Source organism: Lepidochelys kempii, chromosome 1 (genome assembly GCF_965140285.1).
Source record: "Lepidochelys kempii isolate rLepKem1 chromosome 1, rLepKem1.hap1, whole genome shotgun sequence".
Lineage (NCBI taxonomy): Eukaryota > Metazoa > Chordata > Testudines > Cheloniidae > Lepidochelys > Lepidochelys kempii.
The window spans coordinates 259,709,641-259,731,740 of record NC_136380.1 but is presented as its reverse complement, the minus strand read 5'-3'; the positions used below and the strand labels follow the sequence as shown (position 1 = coordinate 259,731,740).

General features: G+C 44.8%; 1 protein-coding gene across 1 annotated transcript; it reads right to left on the bottom strand.

Moving 5' to 3' along the window:
- Nucleotides 1-519: 519 nt before the first annotated feature.
- MIEF1 (mitochondrial elongation factor 1) lies at nt 520-22,070 on the bottom strand. Its single transcript, XM_073326809.1, has 5 exons — nt 21,983-22,070; nt 18,127-18,275; nt 17,716-17,896; nt 16,285-16,547; nt 520-15,190 (listed from the first exon to the last, which is right to left on the bottom strand). The coding sequence occupies exons 2-5, from the start codon at nt 18,268-18,270 to the stop codon at nt 14,384-14,386; spliced, it is 1,395 nt and encodes a 464-aa protein (XP_073182910.1). The 5' UTR covers nt 18,271-18,275; nt 21,983-22,070; the 3' UTR covers nt 520-14,383.
- Between the last annotated feature and the right edge of the window lie 30 nt (nt 22,071-22,100).

The window sequence follows — 22,100 nt, the reverse complement described above, 5'->3', positions numbered from 1 at the left end:
GGAGGAAATAATGTGTTTAGCACTCCTTAGTCTAGGCAGTGCCAATAGAAGTTCTGCCAATGTAAGGCTTGCTGAAAGGGGATCTGAAAGCACTTTTACACTAAATTTGACATTAGCTGGAAATCTCTTTCCCAATTTCTAGGGAAACTACCATAAAACAAGATAGGTCAAGCCAAATCCTCTTAATGCTCAGTTGTCATCAATTCCTAACCTGACACTCAATATGAACATTCAGAGTCTAAGATATCAGATGTATCTTTTCTTCTGAAATCTTAGTCAACCCTCATGGTTTGCTTTGCAGGATCAGGACTTCCCATCTTATCTTTAGATTGATTAGTAAATATATATAATTAAGAATCAAACCACATACATTATGATTTTATCATCTACAAATAAATAAAAGTTAGCCACAAGCTGCAACTATATAATTTTGGATTAATTCACTGTATTTGCTATACCCATAAATTATTTCATAAATCATCCATTGCTTAACCACCCACTCACTGCCCTACATTTCCCATTTCTGTTATGTAAATATCATTTCAATATTAAATATTGAATCTGTAAATTACATTTACAGATTAAAGTTCAATTCTTATAGAGAAAGGGGAAACAATCCTGGTCGTCCATCTAAATTTTTCCATACTGAACTGATCTGGATGTGCCACACGTCCATTGATAACCCACAATCTATAAAACAGTTAGTTTTCCGTATCAGCCATTTGGTAACCAACTGGCACAAGCAAAAAGTTCTGCAGGTTTCTTAGTGGGAAGGGTCTTTCAACATTACACATCTTGCCCACACATGAGTCTCCCTAGCAAAGCCACAATTGGCAGCAAATAACATTTAGCAAATGAGGGGTTTTGTATTTTCCTAGCCTTCAATTTCCTTCTTTTGGCAGAAACAAATGGAATTGTATTTCCTTGCAATGACTGAGAGTCCAAAATAACTCAAACATGCTGAGGAGGTGAAAAGGTACATCACACAAACCAACACCCTGCGAGCCTGAACAATTAAGTTAATAGATTACAAGGGCAAAAGGGACCATTGTGGTCATCTTCTAGTCTGACCCCCAGTACAACGCAGGCCATAGAACTTCCCTCAGGTAATTCCTTCTGAACTATAGCAGATCTTTTAGAACAAAATCCAATCTTGATTTTAAAATTGCCAGTGATGGAGAATCTACCATGACCCTCGGTAAATTGTTCCAGTGGGTAGTTACCCTCACTCTTACCCTCATGCCTTATTTCCAGTCTAAATATGTCTAGCTTCAACTGCCTGCCACTGGATCATATCATACCTTTGTCTGCTAGATTGAAGAGCCCATGATCAAATATTTGTTCCCCATGTAGGTGTTGACAGGCTGTAACCAAGTTACCCCTTAACCTTCTCTTTGTTAACCTAACAAGATTGAGCTCCTTGAGTCTAACACTATTTCTAATCCTATAATTACTCTCATGGCTCTTTTCTGAACCTTCTCCAATTTATCAACATCCTTCTTGACTTGTGGGCACCAGAACTGGACATGGTATTCCAGCTGTGGTCGCACCAGTGCCAAATACAGAGGTGAAATAACCTTTCTGCTCCTACTAAAAATTCCCCTTTATGCATCCCAGGATCCCATTAGCCTTTTTGGCCACAGCGTCCTGGGAACTCATGTTCAGCTGACTATCTACCATGACCCTCAATTCTTTTTCAGGATCACTTGTAGGAGTGGGATTTTATATTTGTATTTCAGGTTTAATAATGTAGTAATGTATGACTTAATTTCATCCCGCCAGCCACCCTTTTTGAATAGCAGAAAGGAATGACCCTCTGGGGCACTGGTAGAAATGCATCTGACAGACTGCCAGTGACTGTACTGATGTTAAGGCAGGGACAGACCAGAACAATCCTTATGACTGATTATGGTCACCCTTTTGTTTTAGGACAAGATTCTAAGAGGTCCAGATCCATACCCTAGTCGTGGGCACCCTGGGCGCATGGGACCCCCACAATGAGCTGGTACTGAGAGCTTGCGGAGTCAGTCGACGCTACACCCGGCTCATGAGACAGCTAATCGTGTCCGACACCATCAGGTGGTCCAGAGACATCTACACGGAACACATCACAGGACACCAACAGTACCAGGTCGAGTAATCGAGAACACCACCCAGGGAAATAACCCATTTCCTTCCCTGATGACCAAGGGACGCACCCCACCCATGTACTTATTCTCTTCACCAGTACTGGCTTGGACTCTTAATACATTCCATGGGTGGCGTACCCGAGCCCATTTATCCACTGACGCTTTAAAAACTCCCACACCTCAATCTGTATCTATGCTAGTTATGTGGTATGTACCTCGTGAACTTTGTAACCGATACTTGCAATCCCCCATAACCCAAGCCCAACCCCAGACGTACAGTACCTTCCCTCTTAGCTTGTGTAAATTTGATTTTAAACATTAACTTTAATAAAAATTTGCTATAAGGTCTTGCTTCTTGTATGCATTGCAAACTAAGTTGTGTAAGTAACCATATAATCCTTTCCAAAATGAATACCTTTGAAGGTCTCTGTAAAAGACTGTGTGAATGAGGAATGTATACCTCAGGCAAAGATAAGGTGTGAAGGCCATTGTTATAGCCAGATGGTCAAGGAAAGAGGAGTGAAGAGACTTAACACCAGAGAACCATCAACGCGCATCCATGATTGAGGAAGGGCAGATTGACAACTCTGAGGTGGAGGCTGGCATGCCTAAAGACAGGACAATTGATTAAATCGAAACCAGGACAGAATGACCATCTCAGAGGTGTTTTGGAATGTTAACATCAAAAGATAACACCAATTAAGGAGTAACCGGTCACAAACTGACACTGCAAAATCCATAGACTTCAACAGAGAAAAAAAAGACTATAAGAACAGGGTGCTTGGCCATGGGACTTTGGGTTCATCTTGCCACAACTCCAGGAGCATCGGATCGCAACCGACAGAGCCCGGCTCCCCTCTGCGACCAATCTGGCTGTCCACTAGATTCATCCAAACTCTGGACTGGTAACTATAAACATCATTTGGGGGGGATGTGGGTGTGTGCTGCTGTATTCTCAATAAATGCGGCATATTGCCTTTTTCTCTGAAAAAGATCCTGTGTGCTTCTTATAAGCATAACCTGCTGCTTCCCAGGATAGAGTCCCCCATCCCGTAACGATGGCCTACATTCTTTGTTCCTAGATGTGTACATTTACATTTAACTGTATTAAAATACATGTTGTCTGCTTGTGCCCAGCTTACCAAGTGATCCAGATTGCTCTGCATTGGTGACCTGTCCTCTGCATTATTTATCACTCCCCCAATCTTTGTCAGCTGCAAACTTTTTCAGTGATCATTTTATGTTTTCTTCTAGGTCATTGGTAAAAATATTAAATCATCTAGGGCCAAGAACTGATCCCTGCAGGACACCTCTAGAAAAACTCCCACTTGATGATGATTCCCTGTTTACAATTACATTTTGCAACCTACCAGTTAGCCAGTTTTGAATCCATTTTACATGTGCTGTTAATTTTGTATAGTTCAATGTTTTTAACTGAAGTGTCATTTCAGTCCAAAAGCATGGTTAAGCTGCATGCTGTATTGTTACAACCACCACCTGATTTACTGCTTTCACCATGTCCTATCACAGGGCCTCAGTTAGTATTGATAATGTCAACAAGCAGGAGCCTAAAAATAATAATAAATATGTAGTTCGGATAACATGAAGGTGGTTCCTGCATCTGAAGCAATAATTAGATCCTGGGTTAAACAAGAGGTTATATTATTGCCTCAAGAGGTTGAAGGCAATAATATAAGGCTAGGGTGCCATTACTACCAAACTGTGCCGACGTGCTGCTCCTAATGGCCATTGCTCCCCCTTCATTTAAATGGAAGGGGGAGCCAGTGATTAAGCATTCCAAATCTTGAGGCAGTGTGCTCCTGCAGATTGTCATGGGACACCCAGGGAATCATGGGTTGCTAATTTCTCACCTTTTTTCAGGTGCCCTTGGTCTGTTTTTTTTTTAATCCACTGGGGTGGCAGTATTGTTGTTGCCAGTGTAAGTCCTGATCCTGCAAGGTGCTCAGCACCATGGGTGCCATGGGCAGGCAGCACCTTGTAGAATTGGACCCATTGAAATCAGGGGGCTAGCAGGACGAGTACTACGGCCTACTCACCCCTTCAGAGGGGTGAAGAATCTACCAGTGCCAGGGGATGTGAAGATTGATAGGCGGGGAATGAAGTGGCAGACAAGAGCGTAAAACTGGCCTGAAGTCAACAGGGATTATGAATAACTACAGTTTTAAAAACCATACCAATTGTGCCACTTTCAGCCCCAGCAATCTATTTGTACTCTGAAGGCTCTTCATCAAGAACATGGCTAGAATTTAATTTTAAAGGGAAACTTAGGTTAGCAATACTTCATTACGTGGGTCCGTGATACTGAACCAGTCTATCTGACTTTTGGGTTTTAGAGTAATTTTAAATGTTAAAAACTGCCCTCTGCACTAGTATTTCAGAAGAATTAAGACAGTGCTTAATTTGTGCCAGGGCTTGCCAGGGCTGAGCCCCGGCACAGCTAGACTTGGCAGTTCATAGCCCTGGCACCTCTGGGCTTGTCACATCCGTTATGAAAGTACAAAAATTGCTTGAGTTCCAGCACCTCTTTCATTACAAATTAAGCACTGGACTAAGTGCATGAGAAGTTTAAATTTTGTAAACCAAGCCATTTTTTTCAGTCTTGATTCTGATTAGACACTTCCTACATAAAGGAGAACCATTCCAAATGTTCACTGCCCTACTGCTTCACTTCATCAATTTGTTTCAAACCTTTGAAATTTTTTAAAGATTGATGTTGCATTATAAAGATTTTATTAGCACGGTTGGAATGTTCACCTAACTCACTTCTGGCTATGTCACTTGTGAGTACTGCAGATCATCTCAGATGAATGGTAATAAAACCTTTACATCCTGCCAGCTTTGATTCTGCATACGCCATATATGTTTTAGAAAAACTATTCTAAGACCATTTTAAAATGTCATTGGGATTGTTTCTTGTCTCCCTGTAGCTCTAGAGTCAGGAGCCTTCATTATCATAAGCCCAGCTGAACAGGGCTGAGAGATATTTCAGTAAAAGTAAAACATCTCTAATATAATGGTTGGTCCCTAAAAAAGCCTTTAAGGGCCTTTTCAGAGCTACATCTGAGTGCTGGGTTCCATGGGAAAAGAACGCAAATCTCCCATCTGTCGACCTTTAAAACCAGGAAATATTAGTTGTAATATCCTGACATTTTAAGATCTTGAAAATATTTTCCTGCCCATCCTGAGATCCTTGAATCTTGCCCGTCACCACAGGCCAGGATAATATTGGGAGGAAAATTGCCCATTTGAGAGAGGAAGGATGGTTCAGTGGTTAGAGCACTGGCCTAGGAAGTGGGTTCAATTCCCAGCTCTGCCATGACCTTGGGTAAGTCATTTAGCCTCTCTAGGTACATCTACTTTGCAATAAAAAAATCTGTGGCACCGAGTCTGAGCCTGGGTTAACTGACAGGCTCGCAGGGCTCAAGGCTCAAAACTGCAGCATAGACACTCAGGCTGGAGCCCAGACTCTGAGACCTACCCACCTCGCGGGGTTCCAGAGACCAGGCTCCAGCCTGAGCCCGAACATCTACATTGCAATTTTTAGCCCCAGGAGCCTGAGTCAGCTAACCTGCACCAGCCATGGCTGTGCTGCAGGTCTTTTATTGCAACGTTGACATACCATTTCTGCCTCAGTTCCCCCTCTGTAAAACAGGGATAATATTTCTTCCTTACCTCACAGGGTTGTTGTGAAAATGAATACATTAAAGAGTGTGAAGCGCTTTGGAATCTACTGATGAAAAACGCTAAGAAATAAGCATGATTAATATTTCAAGAGGAAACACTGCTCCAGTGGACTGATTTTTTTTAAAAGGTAGCTGCCTTGGGGCTGGGGATGTGCTTGTAAATCCTGGAGAAAGAGATTAGCAGACAGAGGGAAAATGAGGTGGTCAAATGTGTACAACAAACATTTATCACATGGCTATCATCATCGCTATAGGTCAGGTACATGTCTCCTCTTGCTTAACACTAAGCTATAGAATGGTGAAGCCAAAATTAAAAAAGTAAGTTTGGTTCCATTTCACTGTGAGGCCATAGCTACGTGCCCATCATCTACAGAATACGGACAGTTTCTCCCAAAATTTTCTTTCCCACAACCACCCACCTGAGTTCCTCCTACAGGAGAAACCCCACCTCTAAGGATGAGAGTCCAGTCTTCATGGCCCATTCAGTCCTTGGCCTCTCCCGTGAGACTGTCAGCAATGTCTGGTAGTGTCAATGATGTGGTTTTTGTAATGTGAGCAAAGATCCCAGCAGGAATGGGATTGAGATACCCAACAATTCATTATGTTGAATCATATTAAAGAAGTTCTGTATTAAAATCACAAATGAGTTTGATTCCCCATAGTTTAAATTCCAGGGTATTACTAATTAAGAGGTCTCTTGGTTTTTGGTGCTGTTTCTCTCCCTCTCTGTGTGAAACTTGCAAGCTGCTATTGTGTTAGTACATTCTAAGACAGAGTCTGTTCTCAAAGCAATTCTTTGTAACAACAACTACACACAGAGAGAGAGACTCAAAGTAATACTCTGTAACAACAGAAACAGCACCCAGAGACTCCCCGCCCTTTTGTTGTATTCATCTCGCTTTGTTATCAATTGTGATTAAAACAGAGATAGAGGATGTATGTGGATGGATGCTTGGTGTGGATAATAACTGAATGATCACGGAAGTGCCAGTCTAAGAATCCAGTGTCCATCACCTGAAGAAGGCGTCAAGTGGAAATAACCAGAGGACCCCCAGAGGGCAGACTGGAATCCACCCAACAGTCTCAAGGATGGGAGAACCAAAGAACAAGATAACATCTGGCAGCACAGAGCCATCAGGAATGTGCCATCTGCTGACTGATTCAGCAACAGCATGATGAAGCAATTCCCATAGACTGGCATAGGAAGAAATTCCTATAAAAATGGACTCTAGAAGGTGAGAACTTTGGGGTCTGATTCTGCAAACCAACCTCCAGGAGCATCAGACGAGCATCTGACAAGGCCCTGTTCCCTCCTCATGTCCAGGCCACCTGGCCAGTGGCTTGGCATGAACAACTCTAAAGCTGATAACTATGATAACTACCTTGCAGAACCTGTGTGTGTATGAATGAATGTGTGAATAAATATGAAATTGAATGGAATGTTAAAGCTATAACTAACTGCTTACTATGATTCTTTCTGTAGTCACAATAAATGTGGCATTTTGCCTTTTCCCCTTTAAAAAGATCCTGCTGGTTTTTATTTTATTGGTATAACAATTTCACATAGATACTCAAAGTTTCCAATAGTAATAATCTTCCAGCACAACTGAGCTAAACTGGAATCTAAGACCTGAAACTGAAATACTCTGTGTCCGATTCCTCCACTCCACATATCCTCCTAATTGATTTAGGGTATGTCTACACAGGGATTACAAAAGCCTGTGGCTGGCCTGGGTCAGCTGACATGGGCTTGTGGGTCTCGGGCTCCGGATTGAAAAATTGCTGTGTGGACATTTGGGGGAGGGTCCCTGAGCCCAGGCTTCAGCCTGAGCCTGAACATCTACACAGCAATTTTTAGCCCTGCAGCCTGAGTCCCATGAGTCCAACTCAGCTGACTCAGGCCAGCCACAGCCATGCTGCAGGTCATTTATCCTGGTGTAGTCGTTGAAAGCACAGTTCGTACCACTTGCGTCTAAGCAATTCAAAAGCAAAATTTAAATCATTAAACCATTAAGCCAGTTAAACTCTCAAGACTCTACTTGAGCATGCGGAAGCTTGAACTAGTACAAAAAATAGCTACTCGCCTCTTAAATAGGGCAGCCCAGTATGATGAACCCAGCTCCTTTGCTCCGTATTCTGCACTAGCAACTTGCCCATTTTGGGGTGTGATTCAAGGTGTTTATTATCCACAAAACTCTCAGTGGCCCACTCATTCTATGCTCCACTGCAGCAGCAGCAGCTTCTTCCCACCATGAAGTTGTCTTCAAGGCTGAACTCCAGGGGGCAATCTGCAAGTCATTTCTGATGGAAGACCCCTGGCTTTGACATTTTCTCCTGGAGATTCACCAGAGCTCAATTCTGGTAAGTTTGGGGAATCTGAAAAGACACACACACTCTGATTTTTTTTGATTGGGTGTATAGCCAAAGAGAATTTATCCCACCAATCAGAGAGTGTAATACTAACTGATCTGAGCCAGTTGTTGGCAACTGTTCTTTTTAATCTTTGCAATATATTGAGCGATCACAGAGAGAGCGAGCATCTCGCTTTGAGCAGTTCACCTTTCTGGGGACTGACTTACTGCTTGGGAAAGTGTGGAAGGCAATGTCTCACACTGCTTATGAAGCAAGTCCAGCACATTCATAGATACTAAGGTCAGAAGGGACCACTATGATCAGCCAGTCCGACCCCCTGCACAACGCAGGCCACAGAACTTCACCCACCCACTCCTGCGAAAAACCTCTCACCTATGTCTGAGCTACTGAAGTCCTCAAATCGTGGTTTAAAGACTTCAAGGAGCAGAGAATCCTCCAGCAACTGACCTGTGCCCCATGCTACAGAGGAAGGCGAAAAACCTCCAGGGCCTCTTCCAATCTGCCCTGGAGGAAAATTCCTTCCTGACCCCAAATATGGTGATCAGCTAAACCCTGAGCATAGGGGCAAGATTCACCAGCCAGATACTATAGAAAATTCTTTCCTGGGGATGAGGGCAGAGACACAATTGCCTTTCCTACACTCAGCAAGGAAACTGTTGCTGGGACACTGGATTGCATGAACTGATTCCATCTCTTATCCTTCCAACAGTGCAGCTAGCACATCCACATCCATGTTACAACCGCTGAAGCAGTGCAGTCAGAGATTCTGAAAGCAATCATCCTCTGGTGCCCAGTCCCAAAAAAGCAGGGCTTGTGGGCAATTACCAAATACAAAGCACTGCATTGTGGGATGAGTTGGAGGAGTGGTTCAATTGGTGTAACGATGATGCTCGTGACTTCCTGTCCAGGCTGGGAAGAAGTCATTGTAGACTGCACCAGCTCAGCAGAACCTGAGCTAGAGACTTTCTCCCAGCTACTGCAGCCAATTACTACAAAAAATGCTGGGACAGCTGTTATGCCAGGATGCTAGATGTTAAATTCCAAAAATGTGGCAAGCTTCACGCTTTCAAGGCCAGTGTGCTTGAGCGTCACATCAGAAGCAGACTTCATTGGGGCAGGCTGCACAAACAAACTGCTTCTATAAAAGCACCAGGCAGCCCCAAATGAAGGCTTGCTCTTGCTCATTCTCTTTCGTTCACTGAAACTAGGCTGCCAAGAAACCCAAGCAAACTGGGAAACCTTTACAATTGCAACTCCCTTTTTAATATCTGTTAAAAAAAAAAAACCTACTAACCATAAAAAAAAAACTAGTATTCCTTTCCCTCAAGAAAACTAAGCTCTTAATCACAGGTGCCTCTAATGAGGTGTGAAGCTTATGGAGCAGTTTCTGTACCTTGCTGCAGGGTCCCAGAATTAGGTTGATGGGAGATTGGTATAATCTGTCAAAAGATGGCATCTTTTCATGTCCAACACTCCAATAGTCACATGAGTCAGTGGCAAGAGGTCTTCCCTACTGTGCCAGCATGACCCTTAGCTAGATTGCATCTGGCAGGGGGAAGAATACGAGAGAAGTGGCATGTAGAGAGAAAGAAGTCAGTGAGGAAGGATGCATGTCAGAACTGGAAAGTTAAGATCAAAAGAGAGAAAGCCCTTGAAGCACGTGAAACCACATTAAACAGAAGCAGATGTGCCCATGCAGGGGCATGAGCTTTCACTGCCACTTCAGAGAAACTGGAGGAGACATGACTCCCTAAGGAGGAGTCCTTCTCAGTTGACTCATGTATGCAGGCTGCCAGGGGCAATAACGTTGCAATGCATTGATCATTGCTCTCTCATGGCCAATTGAACATAAGAACGCCCATACTGGGTCAGACCAAAGGTCCATCTAGCCCAGTGTCCTGTCTTCTGACAGTGGCCAATGCCAGGTACTTCAGAGGGAATGAACAGAACAGGTAATCATCAATGATCCATCCCCTGTTGCCCATTCCCAGCTTCTGGCAAACAGAGGCTAGGGACACCATCCCTGCCCATCCTGGCTAATAGCCATTGATGGACCTATCCTCTATGAATTTGTCCAGTTCTTTTTTGAACCCTGTTATAATCTTGGCCTTCACAACATCCTCTGGCAAAGAGTTCCACAGGTTGACTGTGCATTGTGTGAAGAAATACTTCCTTTTGTTTGTTTTAAACCTGCTGCCTATTCATTTCATTTGGTGACCCCAAGTTCTTGTGTCAGATGTTCTTGTGTTTGCAGATGGCTGACATTCTGAGATAGAAGAGTGGCAGGTGGAACTGCAAATCAGTGAGGGGCAAGAGACCCTTATCTTAACCACATTAAGACCCTTCAAGGCAAGTGCTAGAGAAATGCTAGATTTTATAATAACTATTGTCTATAAAATGGGTGCTTCAGGCAAGTCTTCCCCTGCCCTGGCACTGGGAATGAACAGAGAAAGGAGGCAAGACATTGGCTACACATGTATCAGAGATAGCCAACATTCTGTGGAAAGTTATTTTATTTCAGTATTTCCACACACTCTGTCACAGATCATGCACTAGTCCTTCCCCCTTCCAATCCACAATATCACAGCCTGGGAGATATGGGGGCATATCAACCGCCCACTTCATAACATGGGCACCCAGGCTCCGTGACACCAGGGGCCACACCAGCAGGTTGCCAAGAGGCAAAGGGCAGTCTTTTTACATAATTGCTTTTAATTTTAAAAATCTTCAAATAACTTAAAAGATTTAACGATTGAGCTCAATGGCAGTAAAAACCTGCAGTTGAGCTAGTTGGTCCTCACGCTGAAGTTACAGGGAACACAAAGAATCTTATATGTGACCCCAGCAATAGCAACACACACCAAGGCATTCCCAGAGCCAAGAGTGCAGAACAACAGACTTGGGTTCTGATCCTGTTACAATCATTTGTCTCCATGGGCTGCCCTTCCTTCCTTGAACTGGGGAAGTGGCCATGAGCTGCAATATTCACATTTTATTCTGGGCATCCTTGTTCTGTATTTTAATTTCATATAGAAAGTAGCCCATGAATGGGTAAGTCTCAGAAGCGCTCCTGGCTATTACTCTCCTCTCAATACAACTAGATTTTTTACTGAATTTTAACACTGATAGATGCCAGCTTGACAACTCTTACAAATGGATGCAGATGAGTGTCAACTTCCAGCACACTGGCCTCCCCCTCTTCCCCCACATCCTTCATGCCTCAGCCCTGACCTGATCTAACTACTCTCTGTGGAGCACATGGTCAACTCAAGCTCTGTGACCCATTATATCTTTGGCCTATGCTGAGACTGCCAACAATGGGGCGATTGTTGTCAGTTGTGGTAGCTGCCTGCACGATGAGAGCACCTGGCTCCCTAGGAACCAAGCTGAGGCCACATCCTTGCAACTAGATCAGTGGGGAAAAAGTTTTACATTTCAGAATTGAACAGATGAAGTGATGAAAGTGACTGAAGTGAAATGGAACAAAGTCTTGCAGGAGAGAGAAAAAGAAAGACAGCTTCAATCTCCATTTGATACATAAATTCAACTTTGGAGCAACAAGAAATTGTCATAAAAACATTAATCATTAGGTTGCCAGAAAGAAACAAAGGGCTCGCTTACAGTGTCTATATAAAGATAGGGATTTGACAAGAACAGGGAAGATTTCCGAAGCCAAACCAGACACTGGTTTCCCCCTATTCTTGTCTCACCCTTTTTTGTAGGGTTTTGATAATTCCTGACCATGCTATTACTCAATTATGTCAAGGCCATTGTATTGGAGTCGGCACCAAGTGAGGGGGGTGAGAACACTGCAGAGATGAATGCACAGAGGGAATCCATCCATCCCCAGATATTTTAATAGCTTTGTTGACCTTAAAGTAACTAGAGGGAGGGTGAGTTTCTCAGTCCTCCAAGGGACTCAAAGTCTCACCTGTTTGTGTTCATGGCAGGAAGACTGATACTGGAAGGACAGCGAGAACAAGAAAGGAAAAGGGGTAAACTCCACGAACATGAGCGAGAAACAACCAACACCACACCCAACACTGACTGCTGCAAAAGTTAAAAATAAAATAACACAAAGTCAATTTGTTAACTCTTTGGAGACTACAGATTTTATATAACACACAGCTTTCCGAGCTTTTGGCTAGCAGCCTAGAAAGTAGCAGTCGTCTAGGGGTTAAAAATTTAAAATGTAACATTGCATTTATCACTGAATACTGTCGGACAAACTGGTTAGACTGGACTGACTGCCTGAGAAAACCTGTCCTAGGATAAATGCACATCCCTAGGAATCATCTTACCAGCACCATCTTTAATTAGAAAATATGGCCTAAGTCTCTCTGCTGGGACTCCACCCCTGAGATTTACATCACAAGTCCCTGCACCACCTTTAAGAGGGAAATAAAATAAGGTCTCAGATCTCTTCTCCTGAGTCTCCAAAATTGCAATTCATCTCCTCAGCTTTTGTGTTGCTTTTAAATAGAAAGGCTGGGTATTAAAAATAGGAAAAGGAGACAACTCCAAAACTGCACGCACACAGAATAGTAGTACTTGTCATTCAAGACAGACAGAGCCCCACCATTGTCAGAGGGTGGCAGCAGGAACGAAGCTGTGTAGTCCCAAGCAGATAGGTGATTCATGCCTGCAATGCAGGAGATATAGCTGTGTGCCTGGCCACTCCCTCAAAGCTGTATAATCATCTGGAGGCAGGCAGGGAAGGACAGCAGAGAAAGAACAGCACAAAATGGCAGTGGAAGTTGAAATACTGCAGAAATCCACCCACAGCAAGACCAAACAGAGGACATGTGAATTATGTGCCCCACTGTCCCAATGACTTTACACTGCAAACAGTACAAGTTTAACCTGTGGGAACACAGAAGGGGAGATCTACCTCAGCTCTCCCCTTCCTTCCCCTCCTCTCAAAACAGAGATACATACCCTTCATCTCCTGTTCCCAGTAACTCATTCCTAGATGGCTACTAGGCACTAATACTGCACTTAGTATGTATGGGCCAGATCCTCAGCTGGTGTAATTCAGTGTGGCTTCATCAACTTCAGTGCAGCTTCACCAATTTACACCAGATGACAATCTGATCCATGTGTGTCTATCGCAAACCCTTCTGTTGTATAAACCTGCTTCCACTTATTACTGAGAGTAAAAAACCACAATGGCATGAGAGAGATGCTATAAGAGGGAAACTTAGAAAATAGGCCCTATATTCGGCCTCTTACTCTGCACATCTGAGGTCCCACCTTGACTATTCTTGATTTCTAAGGCAATTCCACCAGGAACACCCAATGGATCTTGCTAGCCAGGAATGGCAAACCCCACTCCCTCCTCAGCCTCATGAGGGCGGGATGTACATGCAAACGGTTTCTTCCCAGGTTCAGTGGGACCAGCACATACTTGAAGTGGTGGTGCACCTTTGACTGATCACATACACCCAACATACCAAGGATGAGACTGCTGTTGGACTCCACACTGGCAGAAACGTCAGCCATGTGCATATTTCTCCTGCAAGCCTTACACCCCTAAATACTGCCTGTACAATCATCATGCAGAGTTCACTCTGTAATACAATCACTGCTATACACAGTCCTATTAAAAAATCCCAGTTGGGCTGCTATGCACTTCTGGGTCTGAGTGGGAGAGAGAGGAAAGGAAAACAATAAGGTATGTGAAACAGAAGGAAACACATGACGGGGGGGAAGTCAGACAGTGGAAAAAAATACTAGATGTCAACAATAAGTTTGCTCAAATTGACACTGGATTCACTGGCCCAGTTCCACCCACTCTAACAAGGAAGTGAAGGGGTTCACTCCCTGCAGCAATTAGCATAGGGAAAAGAGGGCACAGTGTTTTGGTAGAAGGTTGGAACACCTGCAGCAGGCCTTAAGAACAAACACTGCTCAGTGATTCCCCTCCATCCCCCCAGTCAATAGATAACAGCTGGGACAGAGAACAGTGGAACTGGACCAGTAGCACCAAGAAATCCAGCGGGAGCACCAACTTCACAGCAGGAAGTATGGATGGCCTAAAGAAAAAGGTTGTGGGGTTTGTTTTGTTTTGTTTTGGGGGGGTAGAGGGGGGGAGGGGTGCGGTAACATTTAGTAAGAGTCAAACAAAGTCCATCTTGGCCAGACAACCCCAACATCATTCTCCCATGTAAAGTCCCATTACGTCTGCAGCAAGACCTGTGGCTCTGAGAGGGAGCTGTAGAGGGTGTAGCCCAACTCATCCACTTCTTCAGGGGTGAGCTCTGAAAACAAGTTCACCTTGGGATTCAGAGCACTGGGTAAGACACCAGCCTCCAAGTAGCCAATCAGGCCCTTCAGTGCCTGCAGGAAGCGGTCAGCTAGCACATCTTGGGACCAGTCAGACTCCTCTTGGGCCAGGTGCAGGATGACATTGGTGAGCTGGCTGGCAGTGAGGCGGCCCAGTGCTGGGTTTGACTTGCACACAGCTTTGAGAATCTTGAGGCACAAGCAACGGCAGCCAGAATCGCCTTGGTCCAGGGCCCGCAAGCGAGCTGTCTCCGCTGGCCGCAAGCTCAGTCGCCACAGATTGTCATACTGAGCCAATCGGTGGGGTTTGGCCACCAGGTTGGTGTCACCCAGTGCCAGGGATGGTAGGAAGTCAATAAGAAGGTGCCGCTCTGGCTCATACTGGACTTCCAATGTCAGGGTCTCTGGGGGCGCTGCCGGACGGATCACATAGTCCAGTAGAGACCCAATGGCTGGCCAATTGATGGAGCCTGCTACTACTTTCTCAAAGGTGTCTGCCACAGCCTTGGGGGAGAGGTAGCCCCCCACCACACAGCGGTCCCAGTAGCTGCTCCCACGGGGGAAGTATTCTGGGTTTTCCCGACGTACCAGGCAGAAGCCAGGGATGTTCATGATGGTGTCCTCACCTGGAATGCATGACCACAGGTTCTGCTCCAAGACCAGAGGCACAATGAGCTGAATGTGATCAGCTGTCACTACCTGTCAGAAGAGGGGAAAAAAGGGCGAGAGATAACAGTTGAACCTGCTGGGATAAAGCTACCTATCTGCTCACCACACATCTTCCTTCAAATGGGAATCCAAGAGGCTCTTTCTAAGTGGGACTCTCTGCCTTCCTTTCATCAGGAAACATGCAGAGGGATCATTCTTCATAATCCAGGGGAAAACTGCAGGGCATATTGAAATTTGGTATTTATTCAGCGTTTGCCTGAAAGATCTTTATGCACCTTATGAACTCAAATGGATATACCAACTACAAAACGGATTGTTTCACATACCACTACATTGAATCCACCTCTTGGGTATGATGTGGCAGTTGTTTCAGCATACAGCAACATTACACAACAGTTTGGGACACCAACTGGAGAATAACTGACAAACTGCAGGGAGAGCTTAAGTTGTCAAATCTGAATCATCCCACAATAGAATCTGGCGCAGGTGCTACAGTCAATCTCCCATTCTCTTAAGGTGTGCTGGGATCTTTAATGATCATATGTGATTAAAACCTCAGATTTAAGTTGCATCCGACATGCAGCACTCCATCCAGGAGCATCGATTCAGTGCTGCCTCAGAAGTGACTCACTCACTGTAGCCTGTAGCCATTTTTGCATCAAAGTGATCTACAACAGAGCTTGCTCTCCAGTTCAACTCTGCCATGTGTTAACAAAACAAACACAAAAAAGTAGGAAAGGCTTACAGGAATATACAAGAGTTCCGAGGGAAGCAACACATTTGGAGGAGGACGTGCAAGGCAAGTGCTGTGGGGAAGGATAGAGAAAAATGGAGATGTGGCAGAGGCAGAGCAGGAAAATACAAAGGGGGCAGAGAAAGAAGGAACTGGGACAGTCAGACAGGAAAAAATGAAGACAGTAAAGGGCAGATGTTCTACAGACACAGCCAGAACTGCCTGTCTGTTTTGCAAAAACAGACAGGCAAATATATTACCAGGAAATGCGGCATCGGAAGGCTTTTTAAACAGGAATGCTGTACTGAAGCAGCACAGCCAGCAGGCAAGCCTGAAATACCTCTACCCAGTCACCCTGCAGCATAATGGCTACCACACTCCAATGAGTTACCTGCAGATCATCGTACAGGCTGCCACTGAGGTACATGTCACGCAGGGGCATGTCTGGCAGCTTGGCACGTAGGAAGCTACGCAGTTCAGCGCAGATATCTACAGCTGCCTGCTTGGCCCGGGCCTGCTCTTCTGCAGGGATAGCCACTTTCCTCCGGTAGTAGGCAAAGAGTTTTTCTTGCAGGGACAGGCGGAGGTGCGACTTCTTCAATTCTACTTGGCTCCTCTTGGCAGACGGTTTGGGCTTTGCAGGTAGGAACGCATCTGCCAGGCAAGAGAGAGAAATCCCATAATCCCCAACATTTCATTGCTAAACGTTTGACAGAAATAACTTGGTGGCGCTGAAGTGCAGCCCCCTCCAGGATGGAATTTAGCAGTCATTTTGCAGGCTTTATTATGAGTATCATAGTAGGAGAAAGTTGTGAATAATTTCAACAATGACTACTAAAGGAATTAGGTGGGCAGACAGTAAGTTCCCTGAGTTGGAATTTAACCAGGACAATGAGACTAACACCCCATATCTTGCAAAAAAGAAATTATGTTGATGACTGTAAGTGGGCAGCGCCTGTTAAATTTTATCCAAAAGACAGCAGCCCTTGCAGCACAAGTGCCTCTAACATGATGCAGGAACAATGAACGGACAGAGTACACCTCCCTGAATCACCAGCACCTGAGTTTTTCCTGAAGGGCTCCTACAATGTACTGACTAAGCCCAATGCAGTTTAGCTTGTGAGATCTGATGCAGTTACAGTAATTTAAGGTGGTATGTCTGCCGGGGCTGTATTACCATCATAGATCAGGAGGCAGGCCAGAGCAGGTGGGTAAGCAGGAAGACCTAAGAGACGCTGCAGGTCAAGGGCTTGTATTGTTTCTTGGGAAAGAGAGAAGATTTCCCAAGGATCTCTCTCCCAGACCTTCCATCTGACAGCTAGACCTGAACAGATACCTTCTCAGATCTCATTGATACAACACCTCTTCATACTGAAGCACTTCTCTCTGGTTGAAGCAGCCCTCCCAGCACCAGGGGAAATAATGTACCCCTTCCTCAGGCAGTATTCAAGGAGATAATTTTAAGAGCTGCTGTAATGCCTTTATTCAGCTCCTAGAGAACTACCGCACCTTTGGGGGATGACAGAGCCCATTTAATGACTTCAGATGACATAATTCAGCTCTTGACTTAGATGCCCTGGTCATTAAGCTTCTTGCTGCTCCCTCAGTAGCAAATGCCAAAGCCATCCTGGAGTTGGCCTGCTTGCGGAAACAGATTTGGACACCAGGTAAACTTCTGTGCCAAGTTATTATTTTGCAGATTCTACCTTAAAAACTGGTGATCCTTAGAGGTTGGTTAAAGATCTCAATTTTACCTGGAGAGGGGGTAACAGGATTGAAAGGGCAGCTGCTATAATGTTGAAGGTATCACACTGCTTATTACCTGCGTCTAAAGCTGAAGGGTCAGTGGGGAGGGTCTGTAGGGAACGGCTTAGGTTTGTCTTCATATCCTGGTTCAGTAAACGTGATGAGGACCCCAGCCAGTTTGGCTCCTCCCAGCTTCTCTTTCCTGACTGACTCAAGCGGGTGGGGCTGCTGGGAGCACTGATTGCCCGGTCATACATCTGAAATGGCATCACAGGGACGCAAGAAGTTACGTTTGTTAAGTGCCCCATCCATTAGGAAGCAACCAGCCCATAGCCCTTCATTGGGTCCTTCCCATCCCCACATTCCTCAGTGTTCATCTCTCTACCCCTCACCTTGTTACCTTCACTATCTCCGTTCTAATGTTCCATGCCCCTCCTCCACACAAGCACATCTTCCTTCCCCTCAGACTTCCCCTCCTCACACTTACTCGTTTGACAGCCAGAGTGGCAATGCCCAGCATGGCAGCTCCGCCCACACCCAACACGAGCCGGGCATTGGATAGCACAAAATCGATGGCTGTGCCAATGCCGTTGTCATCCTTCTTCCCCTTGCGCTCTCCAGCACCTGCCATCTCACCTTGAGAGGAGAGAACAGATTTGTCAGAAAGCTGTACCCCACCAATCTAAACCTCCATCTCCCCAGTCCATTGCTCACTGTTCTTTGGAAGTTAGGATTTCCCACAATGAATCAGATGTAGTCCATCTATTTCTGTATTTTGCCTCCTGCCACATTGGCTTAGACCATGTCTAGTCAGTTATCTTGCCTCCGACAATGGCCAATGTCAGACTCTCCAGAGAAAGGAAATAAAACCCCTTTAATGTCCCTAATTACATGGTATTATAGTCACAGGGAAAACTTCTTCCACTCCAGCTCTCAGTTTATGACCTGAAGCATGATGATTAACAGGTCCTGACATTTCGCCTGGGTCATTGCGGAGGCTTTACACATAAATGTAGTAACCCTCACTCTAGTACTAGCACCTGCAACGCTGCAGCACAGAATGCTGTCCTGGGGAGACAGCAAATGAGAGGGCAGCAAAAGCTGAGGAAGGGGCTCAGAATCCACCCAGACGGGTAGTGGGGGAGCAGTGGAAATAAAGCTGTTAGAGAAGAAGAATCTAGATGCTGAGGTAGCAAGTGAACTGGAGTCTGGGTAGGAGGTGAGGTGATAAAATAAAAGAACCAGAGAATAAAAGTAGGGGACTGAGAACGAGGAAAGAAGGAAAATAGGAAAGGTTTCAGGTCAGGAGAAGCAGAAAAATACACAGACCTGGGCATGTGAGCAGGCACTGTTAGAGAAGGGAAGTAGAAGGAAATACAGTCTACAGACTTACCAGAGAGAGTGTATCAAGGGGGAAAAAAACTGAAAGGAAATATAAGTGGTGAAAAATGGAATTGATCAAAAAATTTTTAGATGAAAACAGATCCTGAAAACAGTAAATATGACTCCCACCCACAAAGGACCTAAATTATATTAACAGAGGCAATGACTGTTTGAGCATCTATTGAAGGAATAGGACTGAAAGGTGCCCAATAGATAAGTAAGAGCCCTCTAGGTGAAGAAACCCTGCTTGTGGATAAACTCGATGAAAAGAGATACAGCCACAGGAACACCAAATTTAAGAGTACTCCAATCCAAGGGGAAGCAAGAGTGGAGCTGGACCTGCAGCCAAGGAGAGGAAAAGTTGATTCTTCCCTGAAGCGACACTGTATATTGTTAAATAATCTCTTGTTCTTCTTAATAACAATGTATTTGGTACTAACTGCATAGAGTAAGGAAGAATAACATGTACAAGTTCCCAAAGGTTAATGAGATGGTAACACAGTTTGTTATTACAAGTAGTCTTTGGTAACGTTCTATATTATTTAAGTTCCTTGTACAATTTTGGGGTTCTCCCCTATAAAATTATAAAAATTTAAAATGATTCCTTTTGTCTTGGTTTGCCTCTGCCTCTCCTCACAGTTAGCATAGTCTAGCTGGATCACCACATAACTATCTAACGCTTTTTTTTAAAATCTCTCTAACATATTTGCCTCAGTTATGTCTTGCAATAGTGATTTCTACATGTTAATTATATGTTAAACCATATTACCTTTTATGTCTTTTCCCTTTAATCAGCTGAATACTGTACTAGGGGAAAAAGAAAAGGAGTATTGTGGCACCTTAGAGATTAACAAATTTATCTGAGCATAAACTTCTGTGAGCTACAGCTCACTTCATTGGATGCATTCAGCGTTTTCCACTGAATGCATCTGATGAAGTGAGCTGTAGCTTACGAAAGCTTATGCTCAAATAAATTTGTTAATCTCTAAGGTGCCACAAGTCCTCCTTTTCTTTTTGCGGATACAGACTAACATGGCTGCTACTCTGAAACCTGTACTAGGGGACTGGCCCCTATGCCATTTAATCTCCTTTCCAAACTAGAGAGTCCTAGTCCCCTTCTATAGGATTGCATCTAATTGCAGAAACTACAATCTAGTTGTCCATAGGGGCAAAAAAAAAACAAACCAGAATTATTCTAGTGGTGTGCAAGAACAAAGGAACTGCTGTACAAGATAACACCCAAGGCCTAGTATCCCTTCTCTGACAGTGGTTAGTACCAGATACTTCAGAGGAAAATGCAAGAAGCCCCATAATGAGCAATTATGGATTAGCCTGCTCATAGGGGAAGTTTCTTCCTAATCTCTGGGAGTTTACACCCTAAAGCATGAGGGTTTATCATTTATACAAAGATCACATGCAATGTAACTATAAATGTTCTCATTCAGGGATTCTCAAACTTCACTGAGCCTGCCTGAGCCCACTCCGCCCGGGTGGGGGGGGCCAAAGCCCCACCACCCTGGACCAAAGCCAAAGGACTTCAGCCCCAGGCACGGGGCCTGTAACCTAAGTCCTAAACCCAAGGCTGAAGCCCTTGGGCTGTAGCTTTGGCCCCAGGTGGTGGGGTCGGGCTCCAGCCCCAGGCCATAGCAAGTCTAAGCCAGCCCTGGTGACCCCATTAAAATAGGGTCCCAACCCACTTTGGGGTCCCAACCCACAGTTTGAGAACCACTGTTCTCATTCATATGCACGTGTAATTTTGAATCCTACTAAATTATTGGCTTCAGTAGTATATAATGGCAATGAGTTCCACTGCTTAATTATGTGTACAAAAAGTATTTTCTTTAATCACTTTAAAACTTGCTATTTTTCAGATTCATCAAGGATGTAGCTGCACTAGGGAACTTTTCAAAACTATTTTAAAGCCAGTTCTGCTATACTGACTTTAGAACTGGCTAAAGGCACACTATTCACCATGTTTTAGGCAGTTTATAATGGCTACACTTGTTTTTCTGAACCAGTTCCCAAAATCACTTAAAATTCCAAGAACTCAAGAAGGATGGTCTCTGAGCTGAGGAGTTTGCAGTTGCATTACTTTTAGTCACTATACAGAAGATGTAGCAGCTGTCCACAGTGGTACCACTAAAACAGTGGTTCTCAACCAGTAAATAGTCTGGGAATGAAGGCCCTGGGGCAGAACTGTAACTAGGCATTCTAGTGCCCAGGGGAAGCAAGCATATTTGCACCCCCTACCAGAGGTGATGTGGGAGGGGACCACGTGGGGTCATATTCCCCCACCTCCCAGATTTTTTGGTTGCCCGCTGGTAGACAAGCTGGGTAGCCCACTGAGGTGAGTTGGGATAGAGGTGGTACACCTCCCCCGAGATCTGCTGTGCAGGGCTGGCCCAAGCTGCCCTCACAGCTTTGTTCCCTGGGCAGCTGCACCACTCGCCCAGCTCTTGCTATAGCCCTGCCCTGGGGTGGTTTTGGTCGTATCCTAACCCTGGGGGAGGCTGGATCCTGCCAAGCACTTACCCCACAGTGGCGTCTGCTACTGTGGGGCTGTCTGGGCTTGGCTCTCCGATCTGGCCATTGCAAACTCCAGGGTTGCAGTCCTGCTCAGGTTTAGCCCCATGACGCCAGCTGAACCAAATTTGTATGAGTTGCATTGTGACCTGGCTCATGTGATTGCAGTACAATTCACTCAAATTTGGCCTAATCAGTCTTCCGTCATGACAGCTGGGCCAAACCTGAGTGGCACTGGGAACCCAGAGGTTGCAGTGCCTAGAGCAGGGAGGTGAGCCCAACCAGCCCTGTACGATGGGAACCACAGAAGCTGCCACATGACCCTTTGAAACATTCCGACGACATAATTTTGAGTCCCTACTCATGGGTTGAGAAACCCTGCAATAAAACAAACAAAAAACAACAAAAAGCATACTATGTGGCTGCGAATGACCTACCTAAGGCTTAATGCATCTGTGAGGGGAACACCGGAGTACTGCTTGTACAGATGGATATTCAGGCACCCTCTGGACTTTCTTCTTCACATTTGTGGTGGGCAGAAGATATTAACCATCT